Source organism: Drosophila ficusphila, unplaced genomic scaffold (assembly GCF_018152265.1).
Source record: "Drosophila ficusphila isolate 14025-0441.05 unplaced genomic scaffold, ASM1815226v1 contig_106, whole genome shotgun sequence".
Taxonomy (NCBI): domain Eukaryota; kingdom Metazoa; phylum Arthropoda; class Insecta; order Diptera; family Drosophilidae; genus Drosophila; species Drosophila ficusphila.
Genome location: NW_025063993.1, coordinates 7,222,852 through 7,242,764, shown reverse-complemented (window position 1 = coordinate 7,242,764; position 19,913 = coordinate 7,222,852). Strand labels below are relative to the sequence as shown.

Here is a 19,913-nt window from a genome sequence, read left to right as displayed (position 1 = left end):
TGGCTTAGAACCATTTTTTCGCTCAGTGCTCCTTGCAACTTGCAGTATGCCACATGGGGGGGGACCTAAAAATAGCTCGGCGGGTAGCGCGTGTGCCACAATTTGGCCTTATCGTTGATGGAGCGTTAGCCTATCATTAGCCGGACTTTATGCCGGGAACTGCAGCACTCCCGCTGTTCGATGGGCGCTGACTTTTCGCGGTGGGTGTGTTGTTGCAAGGTTGCGATTATAGGCAATGAATTTTGGGTGCAGGCAGCTGATTTACAAGTGCCATTGGGCGGGAATGCGGTGGATGGGGGTGGCGACTAATGGGCGTACTTTCGATATGCTACTTAGTCGCAAATCGATAGTTGCAAATGCCAATGATTTTGGCCAGCAATCGAAAGAGGAAAAAATGCAGTCAATTTTTTATGAAAATATTTACCAGTATGTCCTAATAGTTTGTTTCAACACAAGTATTGGTGAAGATTATAAGATGAGTTGTTATTAACCTGTTAGATTTCTTTAAAAAACAAATAAAAATTTACGAAAAGTTTCTTTGACACTTCATAGCTAGAGATTTCCCCAAAGGCCATCAAAATCGTCACTCGCACAAACAATTGCCTCCATTATCAAACACCGATTCAAGCTTAAAAAGTGAGCTCCATAAAAAGTACAAGAACTGATAATATAGTTGTGTCTGCTCGAAAAAAACACGACAATTGCCTTGAAGAAGAAACCGAAGACAGCATCCGGGGATTGGGGAAAAGGGGTCTTTGTAAACCTGAGTCATCCACAAATCGTCGCAATGTTTTTGATGTGTTCATTTGTTTTTTTTTTCGCAGCTGCGATAAACGAAACTAAATGTATCTTATAATGTAATTTGGGTAATTTCTGCTTTTGCCTTTGTTTTGGTTTCCACGCATCAATGCCATTTGCTATTTTTGGTTAGCGACTCATTTAAGTTCAGAGGTGAGAACGCAAAGCTTTTCTAGGGAATCTCAGTAAGTATTTTTTATGGCGAGTTGAATGGACTTTCGATTTTTAATGCTCGGCGTCGCGTTTTATGGCCACATTTGGCGGCACAAAGTCAACAATTGCTTAAGCGTATTCTGCACATAAGGAGCGAAATGAATAAACAAATATTTGCAATCGAAATTTGCCCCTCGAATATACATTTACAGTCTTTCGCCCCGATTTGGCTTTATGTTCATGTTAATTGCATTATGACCCATTTAGCCGAGAGTTGTTCTCATTCCCCGGCCCTCGTTGGTGTTAATGCGCGTTGTTATTTTGTTGGCCATCAAACTGGAGCGCGACTCTGGATCTCCGGATCCGCCATCCGAATCCGGGGAAGGAAGCCCCAAAGCCGCCGACTGAATGTAATTAAGATAAAATTTGTGTGCTCATGTTTTCATTCGCTTTGGCTGTTCCGCATTTTGTTCTGACATCGCTGCGCTTTGTTGTATTTGCATTTACCCTCGACTTTTAAGGTGGAAAAGGGTAGTTCAGGTAGTCTATATTACCAAAATCATATCATATCATTGAATTGAGCATGTAGTTTAACAAAACTTTATTTTTTTAAGAACTCAAAATTGTTTCGTAAAATTTAAATCACTTATTGTGGATTTTACGAATTGAAAAGTTTCCAACTGGAGAAATACTACTTATTTGATTGTCATCTTCTTTTATTTTTTGATTTTGTCAGTTTAAGATCCAAAGAAAATATTACAATTATAGAACATCAAATAGTCGACTACTTAACCACACCATTCTTATTGTTTGTGATTTGTTTTCTTTTTTTTTGTATTTTCAGAATACAAGAGAGCCTGCGAACCGCGGCTGAGTCACAGAACCCGACCCCTCGGCCCCCTCGACCGCTTGAGGGCTGTCACTCAAGACCGAATCTGGCAGGCGATGCCGGAGGTGATAACTGCACCACTGCACCACCGCGTTCAATTGGGTGTGGGTGCGCACCTCGGCTCCAACTGCCTTGCCCTTTGTCATTCCAGATATTAAAACCGATCAACCAGCTGCAGGTAAGCGATACGAGCGGTGAGTGTCAAAAGTTCTGCGATAAGTGAAAGGCGTCAAAGGGGGCTGGGAGTCTGGCCTTATCAATATATCTACCGGTAAGTGAGGTCATTTAGTAATTAAATCTTGGGGAATACAGGAGAATAGTAAGAAGGAAATGGGGTTTTATGAGGCTTATATGCAGTGTTTGTTTGCTTTAAGATCAGACGTTGACTCTTTTATATTTAAAATAAATAATAAAAACTGAATTAGCCAAGGCCAGATTATAGGATAATAAATGCCATTATTTTTTGTATTTATAATACCATATAAATGCTTTATGAAAATCTGAAGAAGCACTTACTTAACTTAATATTCTTAAACCTAATGAAAGACAAAGCACATATGGAACGAATATACTCCAACAGACATATATTTCTCCAACTAAGGGTATCTGTATAAATAAACCGAAGTGTGGGCGGCAGTCTATATATCGAAACAAGACGGGCAGGCTGCCAAATCGCTTGCAATATGCTTTGAAATTAGGGGATTCCAAGGGGTAGTGGTTGGGTGGTTGGACACTTACCCTGCGCGGCTGATGCTGTTGTTGTTGCTGCTGTTGTTTGGGTGGCTCGTAAAAGTTGCTGCCGTTCTCCAACCACTCGACGTCGCTGCAAGATCAAGAGAGAACGATAAGCAACCACATGTTGAGCAAATTCACCACACAACAAACGAAAAGCTCTCTCCTAAAGCTTTTTATTTGGCACTATATTTATAAGAATATATGTCTAATGAGGTTCCCCTATTAACCATTTATCTTAAAAAAAATGTCAACTAATGGCACCTGAGAAAATAGTTCTCTACCTACTAAAGACCTTGGAATTTCCTTTCCTTTCCTATTTACTAAAAAAACATTTTCGAAGAAATTAATCAGTGGATTTTAAATTTGTTCTTCCTTTAAAAACAATGTAAAGTTAATTGGGAAGGGAACTTCTCAGATATAATATTATATTTTTATGAAAAATCCAAGTAGAACTTACCGCTGCATTCTTTGGATGACCGGCAGTTGGGCAGTGCTGTCGTGGATCCGCACCTGGTCAGGTGTCACCTCCTCGAGCAGGAACATATTCTTGCTGGCCAACGGAGTGAGTTCAGCCTCCGCAGGACTCGCGTTTCCATAGAACAGTGGACTAAGGGGTCGGCAGGCACCTCCAAGCAGTTCATCGATGTTCTGATGCCGGGAAATGAAGAGCTTTTCGCCCACCCTCCTTGTTTGGGGTGAAAAGCGAGGCTGCAGGGGGGTCAAAGTGGGCATGGGTGGTGCTGGCAGCTCCTGCACTTGTGACCTTGGAATGTTGTCATAGGGCGAGGGGCATCTCACCGGACTGGCACATTGACCCAAAGGCGGAGGTCTCTCTGAATAGGCATCGAAGTTGAACGAGGTGCTCATCTCATGGGAAATCACTGGCGGTGGTGCCAGCCTTAAGTCCACTTCGTCCTTGGAGATCTGCTGACCCACCATCATTACTGGTTGCTCTTCATAATCCCTGGTGGGTTGCTTGGGAAGTTCAGGTTCCTCGGTGTCTTCCTGTAACCACCAAGCCCGCTCACCGGACTCCCAATGTCTTATAATTCGCGGTGGTGGTGTGGGTGGTTTCACCGGCGGTGGTTCGTTCTCCTTTTCCTCTTGAGGTGCCTCTTCGGTTTCTTCCTGCCACCAGGCTCTTTCGCCGGACTCCACGCGCTGGACATTGAACATTTTTCTAGCAGGTCCGGACAACCACCAGGGATTTGAGCCACCGCTCTTGGAGTTGGCGGCACTTTTTGATCCACTTCCCTTGGAGCTTCTTTGACTGCCACTCGAAGGCAATCTTAAGGTCACCTCTACATGGGGTTCGCTATTGTTGTTCAGATCGCCATTCTCTTTGGGGGACGCCTCAGTTTCCTCCTCCTGCAGCCACCACGCATCCTTCTCAGGTGTTATTCTGCTCCTGGGCATCAGTTTCACCTGACTGCTCGAGTCCTGCTCCTCCTGACTCCACCAAGTGGCCTTGCTCACCTCCTGGGCATCGTCATCTAGGGGGTTCAGAGTTTCCTCCGCCAGAGTATCGTCATCATCGCCATTGTCATCATGACGCAACCACCAGGCCTGTTCCTCCCCAGAATCGATATGTCTCAACCTGTAAGGAGGCATCTCCCCTCGATTGTTTTGATCCAAAGCAGAGGCCGTATTTATCTGTAAGCTGGTGTCCTGCCACCAACTGGGATCGTCCTGCTCGGAGGTGGTTAAGCTGGCCGTGGTTGTGAGACTCGTATCCTGGGTGGTGCTGATCGTGCTGGTGGGCAATCTTGTCCCGGTTCCCGTGGTTTCCGTGCTTTCTCGCGGGCAACGCGTACTCGAACTCAGGGAATTCGTTTCGGGTGAGGGTTTCGCTTCGCTCGACGGCGTCGTTCGCGGTTCGTTCGTTCGCAAATCTGTATTCAGACTGATCCCCGAGATTTTCGAGATCTTCGAGATCACCGGCAGCGAAAGAGCCTCCGGCTCGCCAGAGCTCTCGGAGCTTTCGAGGAATATCGGCTCGTTATTTGCGTCTTGCTGACGGTTGGCGAAAAAATTCGATACCGCCGAGAGTTTCTTCAGTCTTGTCTGCGTTGCTGGCACCTCTTCAACCACCGCTGGCGGTGATTCAGTGGTGCTATTTGGCTTGTGGGCGTTCGAGGTGACAATGGCCTTGCCACCCTCTTTGGTGGCCTTCTTTTTGGGCTGCTTCTTCACCGTTTTGACCCGATGCTCGCTATCCGAAGCGGAGGCGTTGGCCGAGGATGAGTTGCCAGTGGTCGATTCACTGCAGGATTTGTGGCTCTTTGGCTTTTGAGCACCTGGTATCTTGCCATTGCTCAGCTTACTGGATTTCTTGGAGGAACTAGCCGAGGCTAGGCTTCCCTCGGATCCAGCACTTGGTGATCGCTCCAGGCTGCTTCCATTGGGTAGATCCTCGGACTCACCACCACTACTCGGAGTTCGTGACTTCCGAGGTCTGTCTGTAGGTCCCACATTTAGTGAGGACTTTCGGAAGTCCTTGTTGGGCCACTTGACCGCCGAACTTCCCGAGCTGGAACTGCAGGTTTTAGTGGGTGAATCCGCCTTGCTGGGTGGTGCAGGTGGTTTGTTCACCAGGTTCTCCACTGACGATTGGCGGGAGTTTAACCTTATTGCTTTCGGTGGTGAAAGCTTTGACTTCGAGGACTTTGAGGAACTTAAAGAGCCATTTGTTTTAGGTGAAGACACAGCTTCTGGTGATTTCGATGAGCTTACAGAGCCATTACTTCTGGGTGGAGATAGAGCTTCGGATGATTTCCCTGAACTTATGGTTCCATTTGTTCTTGGCGGGGATAAAGCTTCTGAAGATTTGGCGGAGCCAATGCTTCTTGCTGGTGATACAGCCTCTGGAATCGACTGAATCTGCTTAACTTCACCCACTGAACTGGACTTCGCTGATGCTGAACTGTTCAAGGGACTTGCACTGTACCTCAGACTACTAATCCTATCCCGATGTGGACTGTAGTTTGAACTTAAACTGCTACCCGCACTATAACGAAGATATCGGGTTGAATCGTCCATTCTATCAGACTGAATCTCCTGATCAACTGTCTCTCGTTTCTTTGTTGATCTTTGGATGGTTTTTTCGATGGTTTTGGCTGGGTCAATGCGACGAGTTCGTTGTACTGTGGTGCTGCCCGGTAGAGTGGGTGATGTGGCTCTTGTAACCACGGAAACTGTGATGAATGTTTCATTGGCTTCTGTTTCCGTCTCTGTGTTTCTTTCCTGTTGCTTCTCGGGAGATTTATCCCCTCCATTGGAGGTATTTGTGGGCTTTTCCTCAATCTCAAGCTCCTTTTCCTTCTCCTTTTCCTTCTCCCTGCTCGCCTTAGCTCTACTGGCAGTTCTGGCATGAAAATCACTGGTGGTTAAATAAGATAATGCACTTCCATTTCCCGCGATCCGAGAACCAGCTCCATATCGATTGCTGTAAGCATTTCTGGTGGCCGAAGAGGATGAACTGGAGGTAGGGGTGTTACCTCCACGATATGTGGCTCCTAATTTACTGCGGGCACTTTCGATCACGGGACTGGGATCACGGGACTTATTGCGATTCGTGTGCTCCAAGGCCACGGGACTGGGATCCCGAGATCGTCCGTATTTTCCCAGGGAACTGGTTGTCGCACCAGTATATCTTTTAACAGGACTGGTTCTCTCACTTGGAGCTGCTTCCTTGGGTTCTGTCTTTGCATTGCGACTGACATAACTACTAACTGGAGTGGTTGTGGTGGCTGGTGGAGGTGGATCCCTTTTAAGGCGGTAGGTTCCTCCGGAAAACGAGGGTCTGTAGGAACTGGGCGTGGCCAAGGAAGTGTACCGCGATGTGGAGTCTGCAGAGGTTCCATACTATGGGTAAAAAGTTTAAAATTAGTCAAGTTTTTTAGTAAATGATTTGGTTTACCCACCGAAGAGCTGCCAGGCTTATAGGAACTGCCCAAGCTTGTTTTCCAGGGGGTCTAAAAAGAGAAAAGATATTATATTTTAACTAACATAAAGAAACGAAATTCTGGTACAGTTCCAAAGTAATTTAAAATAGTAATTAATTATGTAATTAAGTCACAAATCTGTGAACTTTTTTAACTGATGCCCACGAATTTCCTGTAATGAAACGAGGTCCTTAAAATATTTATTAGGTGACTAATAAAAATGACTTACCAAATTTAAATTTAAGCCAACCTAATTTTAATTTAAAACTCATTCTCCCAGTTAGTACTACTAGTAAAAAGTAAGTGAGTGATTGCTTTATAGCTCATTGTGGCCTGCGAGGTTTTGTGGCAAAAAATGTGCATGCAGCCATTCAATAGAAATTGAAACTGATAGGCAATCACATGGCTTTGATTGATTGGCGCTCTAAGAGTCCGAAGGCAATTGACTCCAGCCAAATAAGACCAAAACAAAGTGCTGCCCCACATTCAGCCCCACATTTGATGCCTGGAGCAGCACCACCTTCTCCGTTTTCCATTTTCCATTTTGCAGGGGAATTTTCTCAATGAGCTGTGCACTCGACAATTATTCGCACGCATTTCATCATCGTCAGCCACAGAGGAACATCATCATCATCGGCAAACCTCGGCACATCGGAGCATCAACGGCAACATTGGATGCCAAAGAATACCAGAGCCCCCTAATTTTCCCCCGATCGACTTTTTGTGGTTACGACTGCTGCCTCTTTGAACTCGCCCAATGCATTTTCCTCCGATTCGGTTCGGGATTTCTGCTGCTGCGTCTATTTCATTTTCAATTAAATGGCGCTGTAGCACGCTTTTTTCAATTAATTTGGACGTGTAAACAGATTCATTTCGATTATTTCAACATCTGCCTTCTAATCTCGGCCGTAGCGCATTAGAAGACTGCCCTCGCCCATCGAGACACGTTGAGTTTTCCTCGGGTATGTGATGAAAATTGTGGGGGCCCCAACCACTTTGCCCTTTTTTCATTGAGGATTGCATGTCGGTTCGCGGGAGGTGCTGCAGGTTGACAGATTTTGCCTACTATATATTTGAGGATCGGACGCCTATTTAACATTGCAAAACTCGTGTCGCCGGTTTAAAGATTTTTGGCAGCACAACCGATTTCGGCTAATTATTGTAAATTATCTTTAATGAGCAAAAGAAATGATATGGAAACAAGAACCTCTCTTTCAACTTGTGTATCACAATGTTATTCTGTACAAAAGTTTTCACTCAAAAAGATTCTAAAAATCGAAGGCCTCGTTTTAAAACAAATTTTCAATTATGAAATATTAAATTTCTGTTCACACACAGTTGCTACACATTTCTAGCCTTTGTTTTTTGTCTTATTTATTTTCTTAAATTACAATTTAATTTAAAGAATTGTTAAATGATGTTTTTAATGTGAAATATAGCATGCTTGTTTTCGTTAAATAAACTTTTATTGGAAAAATCTTAAAACAATTTTTTTAGCCCTTGATGAACTCTCAAGATTATTGTGGAATTTGCCCATGAAAAATCTCCATTGGAATTTCTCGACTTAAATCACTTAAAATAGGGCCCGTCCCAAGTGGCGCCAATCCCGGCAAATGACAACCAACCGGGAATAAAAATATTATTATTACATTTTGCAGCGCCCGCCCATGTGAAGAATTGCTGAGCGAGCGAGAGAGAGCGAGGAAGACGGACAGACAGTCTCGGCTAATTGTTTTCGCTCAGTGAAATGGAATGCCAAACACACAAATAGCCAACAATCTGCAAAACAAGCAAACGGAGACACTCAGCCGGAGGAGAGGGCCGGATGATCGTGTGGATGGCTCTATGGATCTGCTTTGGAATGGCTCCGCCATGTGTACTTTGTTCACCGCCGATTCCAGAAGAGTGCTGCACTTCTGACAGCGTTATTATGCGGTCTCAATTAGGAGAGTCTAGGGATTGGAGATCGGGGATCAGGAGAAAGGGGATCAGGAGCAGGATGCGCTATAATGCGCCTGTCTGTCAGTAGCCACGGCCCATAAAGCACGGCCAGGAGAGCCTTCCACTCACAGAGTATTTAGACTGTGACCCCAGATGATTCGAAGTGCCCACTGAATTCGCATATTCGCATTCGCGTGCCAGACAAATGATTTATTTTTAAATGCTTTTCTAGTTCGCTCTGTCAAAAGTGTCGAAAATGCGTTTCGAAAAACAGAAATGTGCCGGTTGTAAAGTGAAATTTGCGAGATAAAAAAGTATTTCGCAATTTTAAACGAACTATCTAAAGTGATTTATAAACAAATATCAAAAAACAAAATACGTGTAAAATAATATAAAAGCTTTATATTATATATTACTTTCTTTTTTAAATCAAAGGGTTGTTAATAATGAAGGAATAATTGAAAAAAACGTTTATAAATAAATATAATAAATATAAATATCAGAATAATTTGCACTTAGAGATCTTATCAGTTAAAAACATATTTAGATCTTCGCCCAACTTAATTTAAATTAATTTTAATAAATGTGATCTTTCTGTCAGTTCTTCAAAGAATATTTAAGCTTTCTATTTATTACATACTAGTAATCGCCAATAAAACACAATGCTTAAATCCTAAGCCGATTCTATATTTAGAGCCAAAGAATGTTCTTGTATGGAACGGCTACACAACTTACGAAAATCACAAATTTTACCAAGTTCTCAAAGACCTATCCAACTGCCAAGTTGATATCCTATCCGAACTAGTCTATCTTTTTATCCTCGACGTGGTTCAGTCCCTGATTCTCAAATAGATATCAGCTTTCCTGACTTCTTCCCGGATCCATTTTCGGATTTCTAGTTTGACCTGTCGCTGTCGGCGGATCCTTCTTCGTTACCCGTTCAGATTTCTTGCCCTGATCCTGGGGAACGCCGACCAAAAGGCCCAGGTGTCGAGGGTCCGGCTCAAGGGGATCCCAACTTGGCGGCTGCTGGGGATAGCGATCCATCGAGTCCCGCATGGCCCGCATTCCCAGCTCGAGGGCGCAGTTCATGGAACTCCTTTCCGGCGGTTCGCGGGTCAGCGGTCCATTGAAGTGCACATAGATGTCCCCCTGGGTGGCCAGATCCAATCCGTAGGTGGTCAGGTCCTCGCCGAAGACCAATTGCGTGGCACTGGGATCCGTTTGAGTGGTTCTGATGGCGGCCAAGAGTCCGATGATCCCAAATCGATCTCCCAACATCGTGGACGGAATGTTGCTGAACTTGCCATCCGGCGTACTCCGGATTCCCGCCGCCTGCGACGTCGAAGGGGGCGTGGTCAAGTCGGAGCCCTGCAACATCATTCCGTACGAGGGTTGGCCGAATACATCCGCAAATGTGGGCAGCGGCGGCTGGCGATCGTAGAGTTCCGGGAAGAGCTTGTAGTCCATCTCGTTTCCGGCATCTCCGCTCGAAGAGGAGGTGGCTTCCGGCGGCTCTTCGCTGGGCGGATCCGGTTGTTCTTCGCCGGGCGGATCCGGCGGTGGTGGCGGAGGTGGTGGTGGTGGCGACTCCCCCTTCGCCCGACTGGCGGCACTCTCCTGGTTCTTCTTCCTCAGCGCTATCGAAGGATTCACCTTGCAACGTGGACGTCGTCGTCGTGGCATTTTATGATTTTTCTTAAAAACTATCCTGTCCTTGTGATTGTGTTGGGTGGTTGGGTGGCAGTTGGCGGTTGTGTGTGCGTGGGTGGGTAATCTCAGACTCAGTTAACTTCAATTAAAATCCTGATCTCGAAGCCTATTTGGGAAGCACCTAGCACCGCCTTCCTTATTGCTAAACACAAACAAATTTTGATACGCTTTGATGAGTGATACAAATGAAACCTGATCGCACAAATTTTAAAAAAGTTGATGGCATTCTTAGTTTGGAAGAGTGTCTAAAATATATTTAAATTTAAAAGTTGCTCAACTGCATTCTTTATGCATTTAATTTTTTAAATGTATTTCCAGTTTGTTATAAATGAAATTTAACAATTTTGTAAGACAGTTGATTAAAAATTCATGGAGTACTTTGTATAATTGAAAGATAATTATAAAGGAAACTTTTTCTGCTCCTCCCTTTCTTTTTTACTCCTTTAAGTTCCACCTACTTTCCCCCCACAAAACAAATTGCATGAATATTCACACTTTGTTAATTAATTAGGTGGTGCGTGCTCCGCGGCTCTCACCGAAGAACTTTCAACTTTATGTGTGTCATAAATATTTACAACTTCCTCCTGGCCATAAAAATCCTCAACAGAGTACCAACTCCAACGAGAAAAATAAGACTGCGACAACGTGAAAGAAGCCGAAATCATTTTGCTTTACTCCCAACATTTTTAGAAACATTCTAAATATAATTGGAGAAGTGACTCGGGATGGGATGCAGTGGAATAAGTGGAGTGGAGGGGGCAGAAACTTGTTGTTTGCCGCCCATAAATTGATCAGTTTATTAGATTTTGAGACCCGAAAAATATTTAATTGATTTATGCCCAATGAGTCAGAAGTCAGGGAAAAGTCATAAACTTGCTGGCTGGGAACAAAAGGATATAATGACTTGAACATGAGTGGGGATTAGGAGAAAAGTGATTAAAGAAGGCGAATGACAACCAAAATGAAGTGGCTGTTTTAGGATTATAAGCTTGAAATTAATTTTGTAGTATGGATTTTAAAATAAGAACCATTTTTCAACAATTACATTGCACTTAAAGTACAAATAAATCGACCTCTTTACAAAAGTTCAACAATATGAATGGGAAATCTGTTTAGATAAATAAATCAAAATAAATAGTAAAGAACTGTTTGTCAATTTTCAGTACCATGAATGAAAAATGCACTGAAATTACTCACTGTTCAAAAAAAAAACCATTTTGCATACATAAATACGAGCATAAATCAAATTAAATACTTTTGAAATTCGCCACTCAACCTGCTCTGCTAAAATAAAAGCCATTTATTCAAGCATTTGTTTGCTATTCAAACACTAAACCATTCGTCCATTCAGTAGCCACACCTCGGCCATAATTTGAGCACTTTGTATGGATAGGAAATTAGAACAATCAACTAAATAGGAACTCAAACCGAAAACCAGACAACGAGCAAATTTGTGTTTGAATTGTTTATCAATATCAATGGAACTGGAGCTCACAACTGCGAGAGCAAGCGCTCAGATACATTTTATCTGGCAGTCTGTGTATCTGCCAAATCGTCGTGTACATGAGGTAAGGCAACAAATTAGAAATAAACAAAATCCGTGGATGCGAAGAATTGCAAAAAGGCACCGAGCAAAGAAACACAGATCGAGATACACACTATATAGTAGATATATAGCAGATACAGATACGGATAGTTGGCGCTGCATTAACTAGAACTTACATAACTGCGGTAGGACGACATTACGTTGCTTTTGGCAGGCGATCCTAGATCGTTGATTGCCCAACGATCAAGATCCGGTCACAATATTTGCCTTGGTGCCTTCAAAAATTGAATAATTTATTTTGGGCCTGGTCGGTAATCCAATCTGGCAGGCACTCGCGCGATCGAAACGGAGCAACTCGAACCACTGACGACAATTACGAAAACGTATCTGGCGGATGCACTCGCCGAACGGCTCTCAATTGCGATAGATGCAAAATAAATTAGATGCACTTACTGAAATCGCGCGCGTGCGACAAATTTCTACGACACTCTCTGTATTCCCCTATTTTATTTTCATTATATTCATTCCTCCGCTGAACTCTTATTTCCTTTGTTTTTTTCGCGTTCGGTGTTATCCCGAGCTATTGGGATCGGCCGTGTGCCACTTTACATAATCCACCGGCACGCACCGGCCAGGTTATTTGGGATATGGGATATACTCTATATGTGAGTACCGACCGATACCGCGGTGCCTACGGGCATTCAAGCAAATATAGCCTATAGCGCCCCGATCTATTTGGGAATGCAGCCGGCAAATGCGACAGAATCGGACGCGAACGCAGCGCTTTATTTATGCGTTGATATTTTTCTTATTTTCCTATTTTCCCATTTTCCATCTACGCTTTCCTCACGAAGCGACGGACGCATCACTTTTGCTTTTATTTCGATTTACTTTGGGAGCAGCAGCACAACTTAAGCTGTTATTTATAAATTTAGCAACATTCACACACTCGCCGAAAGATTTTGTCGCATGCGAACGCGATTTTTGTTTTCAGTTCTCGATTTTTTTGGGCCCACGGCGAATCGAATCGCATCGAATCGAATCTCGAACCCTGAGGAAAAGCGTGTGCGACTCGGCGCGTTGTCAAAGGAAAACTGTCTGGCCGCTGTGAAAATATTTTCGTGCTGAGATTTTTCCTCGCACCGGATTGCGTGAAAAGCTGAGCGGAGGAAAGTCTCCGTCTCTCTCGCTTTGGCTGTGCGTGTATTTTCGGCAAGCGAGAGAATCGGAGAAGAAGCTCGGGGAGATTCTGCCGGCTCTCCTCCGCCGATCATCGCTGCGTTTGTAAATTGCAATACAGAAATAATAAAAGTTCTCAACATACTCTTTATGAGGGTATAAAACTCAGCAAATTGATATTATCTAGGCAAACTCTCCCTTGGACGGACAACTTAGAATGGTCTCTCTCTTAAAAGGACAATTGTAAACTAAAAAAACACAATTTTTTAAATTATTTTATCTTTAAAATTTGTTTGGAATAAAAGCTTATGGTCTTTTTTTCTAAAAAATGTATTTTTTATTTCTCAGGAAAACAATAACAAAGAGCATCAGAAGCCTCATCCCGTCTTCAATTATATTTTCCCATTCCTGTGTGTATCTGCTCCGCATATATATCTGACAGAAATCGGCCAACCGGCTATATGTGCCAGCTTCTCGATTTCAACTACCGCAATGTAAGGAAATGCGTAAAAATTCTTTTATTGCTCATAAAATGCAACTCGAAAACATTCTGCATCTATTTGACCGCTTCATTCCTTCTTAGCTATTTTCGTCTATTATTGGTCGAATAATTTAATTTAAATATTTCTGGCATCGGTGACTAATCGAAGAGTGGAAGGGTGAAGAACCATTTCTGGGGTATCCAGAAAAAGACACAAAAAAGTATGTATGATGCAAATGATAATTGTCACCTACAGATACAGATGCAGTCTATCATGTTCCCATGAATGAAAGACGGCGAAAGGGAGGCCAACTTTTGACGGGAGTCTACAACCTGATGAGGTGTCCCCTTTGATTAAACGTTGTCTAGAGAGAAAAGTGAAAATTACAATATGCTCAAACAAACAAGAGAGCTCATAGATGTTATGAGTATTACGAAATAAATGACCTGTAAGATTAGCCAAATGAGATATAAGCAAAATAATTCTAAATTAAATTAACAAACTATTTACAGTATCATTACACTAAAGAAGAACTTATACTTCTTTACCAAATCTTATCAATATAAGATCAAATAATTTATTTATAAAAAATTGTTAAGGTGACGCCAAACCAATTAGAAATACGCATGAACAATGTATACTATCCTTTAATTGTTTCTTATTGATTTCTTTGTTCCCCCTGTTTGGATTCTCCTAATAGCACGGATTCCCCTTACTTACCTACTTACCCTCTGCCCTGAGGCATTATTCGGTTCATCTGTGTATCAGAGACCAGCCGGGGAAACTATCACAGATATCACAAGCAGAAGACGACGACACATATCGCATATTTGTTCTGGTTTTAAAAATAAAAATCTGTGTGCCACTTTTGCAGTTGCCACTGCTGCCGGCAGTCACCGGAAACGTGCGGCTAAAAAGATGACGTCCAAACACGAAATAAAACTGGCATTCGTTGGCTTTAGTGAAAACATTTAAACTAAATATGCGCAAAATGCCAAAAAGCATTCAAGTGAAATAGAATGCCCGCGCCCGCCGCCTTCGAGCCATAAATCAGACAGAGATGCTAAATTACCAGGGAAATAGGAAAGGGAGGAAAAGCCGATGGCATCGGCATCAATGGGCTAATAGCCCCCGGCCAAGTGGCTCGACACTTTGACGAAAGACACGCAGGGGCGGCTTCTTAACCCAATCTGACCGACAGATACAAATAGCTTTCAGCGCTGCATTAAAAAATATAAAAGATCCACAACAGGCGTGCATTTCGCATGCTTTCCACAAATATTTTCCCAGTGCGTGCCGCCCGGCGGAGACGCCAACGCCAACGCAACCCAGAAAAAACGGAGGAAAGCGGCCGAAAGCCCGAAAACTGAATGCAAACAAATCAAGAGGAACGGCGGTGGAAAACTAGAAACGGATTTTGGGCAGGCAATAAAAAGAAATACACCGACAGCCATAAAAGTCAGACCCGGCAATCCCCGGGAGCAACGGCGAGGTGCACCACGCAGTCGGTCAATCATGCTGCCCCATGCCAACCCCTTACCCACATACTTTGCTGCAGGCAAAAAAAATTATTAGGTAATGGTAATTCCCTCTTTATATGGCATATATTTCAATAAAAGTAAGTGTGTATTTTCTATCGTAAGATTTTATTATACTTTTCATTCCGGAATGACCTTAAGTGATATATTGATAGATTAATTAAATATTATAAAATAAAGATAACATTTATATTTTAATATCCATGGTAAGTACTTATATTGTTTGCAATGTAATAACTATACCTTATTGTTTGCAGTGCATGCCCAGCGGCTCCTATGGGATGCGATCTCCTCGCTGAACGCAGCTCCATCTTCATCCGCATCCCAGTGGCCGATCTCTGGGCTTTCAATCATTTCGTACGATTTTCAAATTTGTAATTTACGAGTGTGTCTGCGGCCGTTTGGGGGCGTGCCTTCAGCGACAGATTATGCAATGGAACGATGCAAACGGTAGTTAATAAAACGCATCGAGTGTGGTAATTCCAGGGGGAGGGATCCAAGTTCGGGGATCAGGGATCTCAGATAATGGGCAGATGCTATTTGCTTGCGTGCCCATTAAATTGATTTCTGGACAGACTCTTTTGCGCGATGTCTACTCAAATTAAAGATAATAGATAAATATATATACCGAGTTAAAATATGCAACACTTTAGAATGTTTATTTCTGTAGTGGCCTCATTACATTTTTTAAGCAAAAATCTGAAATTAAAATAAAAATTTGTTTGCCTTTTCGTAACACATTGCTCTATAGGAATTCACATTCAACAGGCGGTTCCTTGCCCCAAAAGTCCATAAAAACATATACACACATTCATTCCACAAATGTATACACAGCCTAATACATCAAACATATTTTGGCTTTTTCGCTATTTTAGTTTCCATGTCACAGCTAAACACAATAAGCTCCAATTTGCAGTTAATAGATTTTGGTTTATGTTGCTGTTAGTTTTTTTTTAATTTACATCTCATTTTCCGCTCGGCCGTAGATGGATGGCTATTGCCACACATTCGTCCCACATTTTCCCCATTTTCCAGGCGGCGATCTGCTCCGTTTTGGTGTGCTAATATTTAATTTAAATATTGTATTTTGCCCCGGCCTTTTGCTGTTGTTCTTAACCAACCTCACTGTGTGTTGCAATCTTCTTCAAGCGGATTTGTTTGCTTTTTTTCGACAAAATGTGAGGATGTGTTGTTGTTTGGACTGCCCCTTCCCGCTAAACTGAGGATTTGATCGCCATTTCAAGGTTGAATTGCATGGAGCTGTTGTTAGAAGAGCGTGCCTGGGTCTCAAGTATTTCTTCTTTTGCTTATGGGAATATTACGTATACGCACTACGTATACGCAGGGGTGGGAAAAAATTCTAATGAGGAATTTTTTTTTAATTGTTATAGTTTTATTCTTTAATCAACATTCTTTTAAGCCTTGGAAAATAATTATTTTAAAACATTTTTTATAATAACTTCCGTTCCGCCCTTTTAAAATCTAATCCCTGAGCCCATTGACTCTAATCGGCTGCAGCCTGTTGATTTTTGTAGATATTTTTTTATGGTTGTACTTGGAGGTAGTTTGTGTCAGAAGCGCTGATAGCCATCTGAAGAGGCTTTTCATGCTCCACTTGAAGTGGATTCTAATTCGATTTGGCAAGCACTGACATCGCTTGTAAGATTCGCTTGAAATTTATTACAAAATGTAAACAAATTGCAATAATGGAAGTTTATATTTCAAATATTTCAGCCGCCAAATACAAAAAGCTTCTCGAGTAGACTTTTTCGAAATAGTTCTGAAAACTTTTGGCAAGTGTTGCCAGCCAAAATATTTCACCGATTTCTATATATAAATCCACCACAGAGGCAAGCGAAAAATGCGACGAAAACAAAACGATAAGTTGGATTGCAAAGAGTTCGCGTAAATGCGAAAAATATATTGGAAAGCGCAGAAGTAAACATTGAGTTGTGAAATTGGGATCACAGGCATCTCGTACGGGTATGAGCCCATTGAAGTTGTTTAACGAGTGTTGAAAAATTAAATTGACTTCGGCAGATCGGCGAAAATAATAACAATGGTCCTGCTGCTCGTGCACCTGAGGCGTATCATTTTACTGCTGACCGTGGTCTACATGAGCGGAGCGGTATTCCGCCGCCTTCTCACCGAAAGGCACCACGCCTACGTCCTGCAGGGAAATGGATACATGAGCTTTGGTCGCCTCCGCGGAGGCGCAGGATCCAAGGAGCCGTACCACTTTCAATGGTGGGCCTACATATACACCTGCTATGGCTACGCCGTGCTGGTCAACTACGTCAACAGGCGTCGGCTGACCAACCTGATCGAGTTCATCTTGCACTGATGTTATAAATTTCTGTAAAAATATGTAACAAACCTAAATAATAGTATACTCAGTAAAAAACTTATTATGAAATCTAATCACTGTAAAATATTTATACAGTGATTACAAAATTTATTTTGTAACGATGATATCTAGTTCTATTGCTATATATGAGTTTTTTTTATCCAATTTAGAAACTTTTATCTACATACTTGTATTGACCAAAAGCCAAAATTCTACATTTATGAAGCTAAATAAAAAAGCGCTCTCTATGTGTTGCATTTTTCTTTATTCGCCTTTAAAAGCGCCATCTATGTGTGATTATAGCGTCGGTTGGAGTGCTAGCTAAGGCCACAAAAAAATCATATTTGCTTAGTCATTTTTTTAATTAAGATAGTTAAACAGGTGTATGTAATTTTTAAAAAGGACTTATAAAAAAAAGCTTTCATAAAAATGTAGTTTTGGTTTCGCACAAATTTCTTTTCGCAAAAGTAATATATAAAAACCTATAAATAAGTTATTTGTAAACAAGTAATTTTACTTCCGTAAAGGTTTACTCACAGCAACACATATATAATTCCTCAGAATATTATTTTAATTGAACAAGCGCCTTTACAAATTTCCGATGACACCGCTGCTAAGACTATTTACATTCAACTCGACAAATATTTAGCGCAAAACAAACAGCAACATACATATTAATTTGAGACGTCTAAAAGATTTTTTTGTGGCCAAAATAATTAAATCTCGATTGCATTTAGCATCATGATCTGCAAATATTTTTGATGATTAATCGCTGAGACAAAATCAAAAAAATCCCAATCACCGAAGTTTGAATGCTCTTTAAAGCAGTGACTTTTAAATGTTCCTGCAAAGTCCTAACTTACATATGTACCCTTTGGAATTTAAGGAAAGTTAAGGCAAGCTCTGCCATTAAATGATTCCGTTGACAGATCCTTTCATTTGGAAAATCAGCAAGGGAAAGAGTAAATGTTTATCTTCAAGAATATAGCCTAAGCATTGGTAGAAGTAGTTTTATTTTGGTTGTCTATTTATAAATGCAGAATCCATTTATAAACAGATTACGTCCTTCCTCGTTTATTATCTAAGAAGGAAGGTGCTTTAACTCTTGATAAATAAATACAAATGCATTTACAACTCAGTGTACCTTGTTTAAGGTACTTTCTTGAACTAGATCGGTTCCGAATATTATAGAATATTTTACGCTTTTGTGCACCCACCACCCATATATCTTGTGCAGAATATATCTTAGCATGTTTGCCGTATTTTTCATCCGAATGAGTCAGATTTGTGCGCCACGTCACGGCCCGATGTCGATGCCATACGGCTATATGGCTATATAGCTATCGGGCCAACGGATTGTGGGTGCCATCGGGACACGAAAAATCCCAGATTTGTCAACAGGCCATACAATGGCTATTGACATTATGAGAGCAGCGCTTCTGAATCATCTGGCGGAAGATTGGAAGTTGTCAACGCCAAATGGCAGGGGGAAAATGGAAAATTCGCGAAAACTCAAGAACCGGGAAGCAAAGTGGCGCTCTTTCCAGGGAACTACAACGCATTAGAGCCTTTGTTGTTTGTTTTGAATGCATTAGGGGTCTATTTTTAATGGCTAATGGCTGGGAATATTTTTTTTTGGTCACCACCCACCTAGTTGGAGCCTCGAATGGCGCCCACTTGAGCTTATCTGGCAGCCACTCCACTCCACTCCACTGCACTCCTGGGAAAACCCAGGAGTCTCTTGCGGAAAGTGGCTGCCCGTCAAGTAGGCACACTCTATAAAGCTGAAGTCGATCTATATATAACTGCATAGCATCGGGCCCCGCGGTGTGCGAGTGTACGTGTGTGCGTGTGTATCTGTGATCATAACAATTTTGACCCAATTTCGTGTAGCTGGCACACGAAACATGAAAGGAACAGAAGACACCCAGCGTTCGCTGAGTGATTTCTGTTCCGAGGTGGAGGTAGAAAAATGGGTGTGGAATGAGAATGCGAATGGGAATGGGATTGGGAAAGGGGGAATGGGACTGGGATCCTGTCCCCATCACTGACCTCAGTGCAGCTGTAAAATGATGGGCAATGGGCCGGAAAACTCACACAGACACCTGGCGAGAAAGCATCCGCAGAGAGTTTCCCATTCCGAACCCAAATCGCGATGAGAATGGCACTTTTTATGTTCTTGTATTTTTGGTTTTCGTTTTGGCTTTTGAGTAAAGGTGTCGTTGTCTGGCTTGGTTCTATTTTTGGCTGACTTATTTATCGGCGAACGGCTTGCTACATATTCGCCAGGTTATTTTTAAATTATTACACATTCCAAAATGTGGCAAACACACAGAATGTTAAATATTATTCTACGGCTGCCTGGCGCGCACTTATATATACAGAGTAGCGGCAACATTGTCTATATGCATGCATAAAATAAATAAAGTTATGGCCAGCCAGAGCTAAGTATCTACAAGATACCAATGCGAACGGAGCAAAAAACAGTTCTAATATATAAGGATGGTGGGCCCAACTAGAAATCCATGTGTGTGCGTTTTCTCCTCAGGTGAATTGTGTGTGGAAAATGAACACGATTATGAGCAAGCCGAAAAAAAGGCACAAATAACGTGAATTTCGGTTGCTAAAAATAAGCGAAAAATCATTTT

At 42.2% G+C, this 19,913-nt stretch overlaps 3 protein-coding genes across 5 annotated transcripts in view; 1 reads left to right on the top strand and 2 right to left on the bottom strand.

Annotated features, from left to right (window-relative positions):
• LOC108096044 (FH1/FH2 domain-containing protein 3) overlaps positions 1–12,793 on the bottom strand; it is a 42,888-nt gene extending 30,095 nt beyond the window's left edge. For all 3 annotated transcript variants that reach the window (XR_006245806.1, XM_043209094.1, XM_043209095.1), the window contains exons 1-4: positions 11,896–12,793; positions 6,499–6,549; positions 3,033–6,439; positions 2,579–2,663 (exon numbers count right to left, since the gene is read on the bottom strand). Coding sequence is in view for 2 of the 3 variants with exons in the window: in XM_043209094.1 (XP_043065029.1) it covers positions 2,579–2,663; positions 3,033–6,439; positions 6,499–6,549; positions 11,896–11,916 (3,564 nt within the window). In the remaining variant the exon portion in view is untranslated. The remainder of the gene's footprint in view (positions 1–2,578; positions 2,664–3,032; positions 6,440–6,498; positions 6,550–11,895) is intronic.
• Positions 9,127–10,489, bottom strand: LOC122320750. Its single transcript, XM_043209100.1, has one exon. It carries the CDS (start codon positions 10,144–10,146, stop codon positions 9,316–9,318), a length of 831 nt encoding a protein of 276 aa, XP_043065035.1. The 5' UTR covers positions 10,147–10,489; the 3' UTR covers positions 9,127–9,315.
• Positions 12,794–16,787: 3,994 nt separating the features above from the next.
• Positions 16,788–17,339, top strand: LOC122320118. The gene is made up of 2 exons (XM_043208296.1): positions 16,788–16,901; positions 16,959–17,339. The coding sequence occupies exon 2, from the start codon at positions 16,978–16,980 to the stop codon at positions 17,260–17,262; it is 285 nt and encodes a 94-aa protein (XP_043064231.1). The 5' UTR covers positions 16,788–16,901; positions 16,959–16,977; the 3' UTR covers positions 17,263–17,339.
• Positions 17,340–19,913: the final 2,574 nt, after the last annotated feature.

What these genes read in the sequence shown, in the direction of transcription:
- LOC122320750 (XM_043209100.1), bottom strand. Translation starts at nt 10,146, where the DNA reads ATGCCACGACGACGACGTCCACGTTGCAAGGTGAATCCTTCGATAGCG.
- LOC122320118 (XM_043208296.1), top strand. Translation starts at nt 16,978, where the DNA reads ATGGTCCTGCTGCTCGTGCACCTGAGGCGTATCATTTTACTGCTGACC.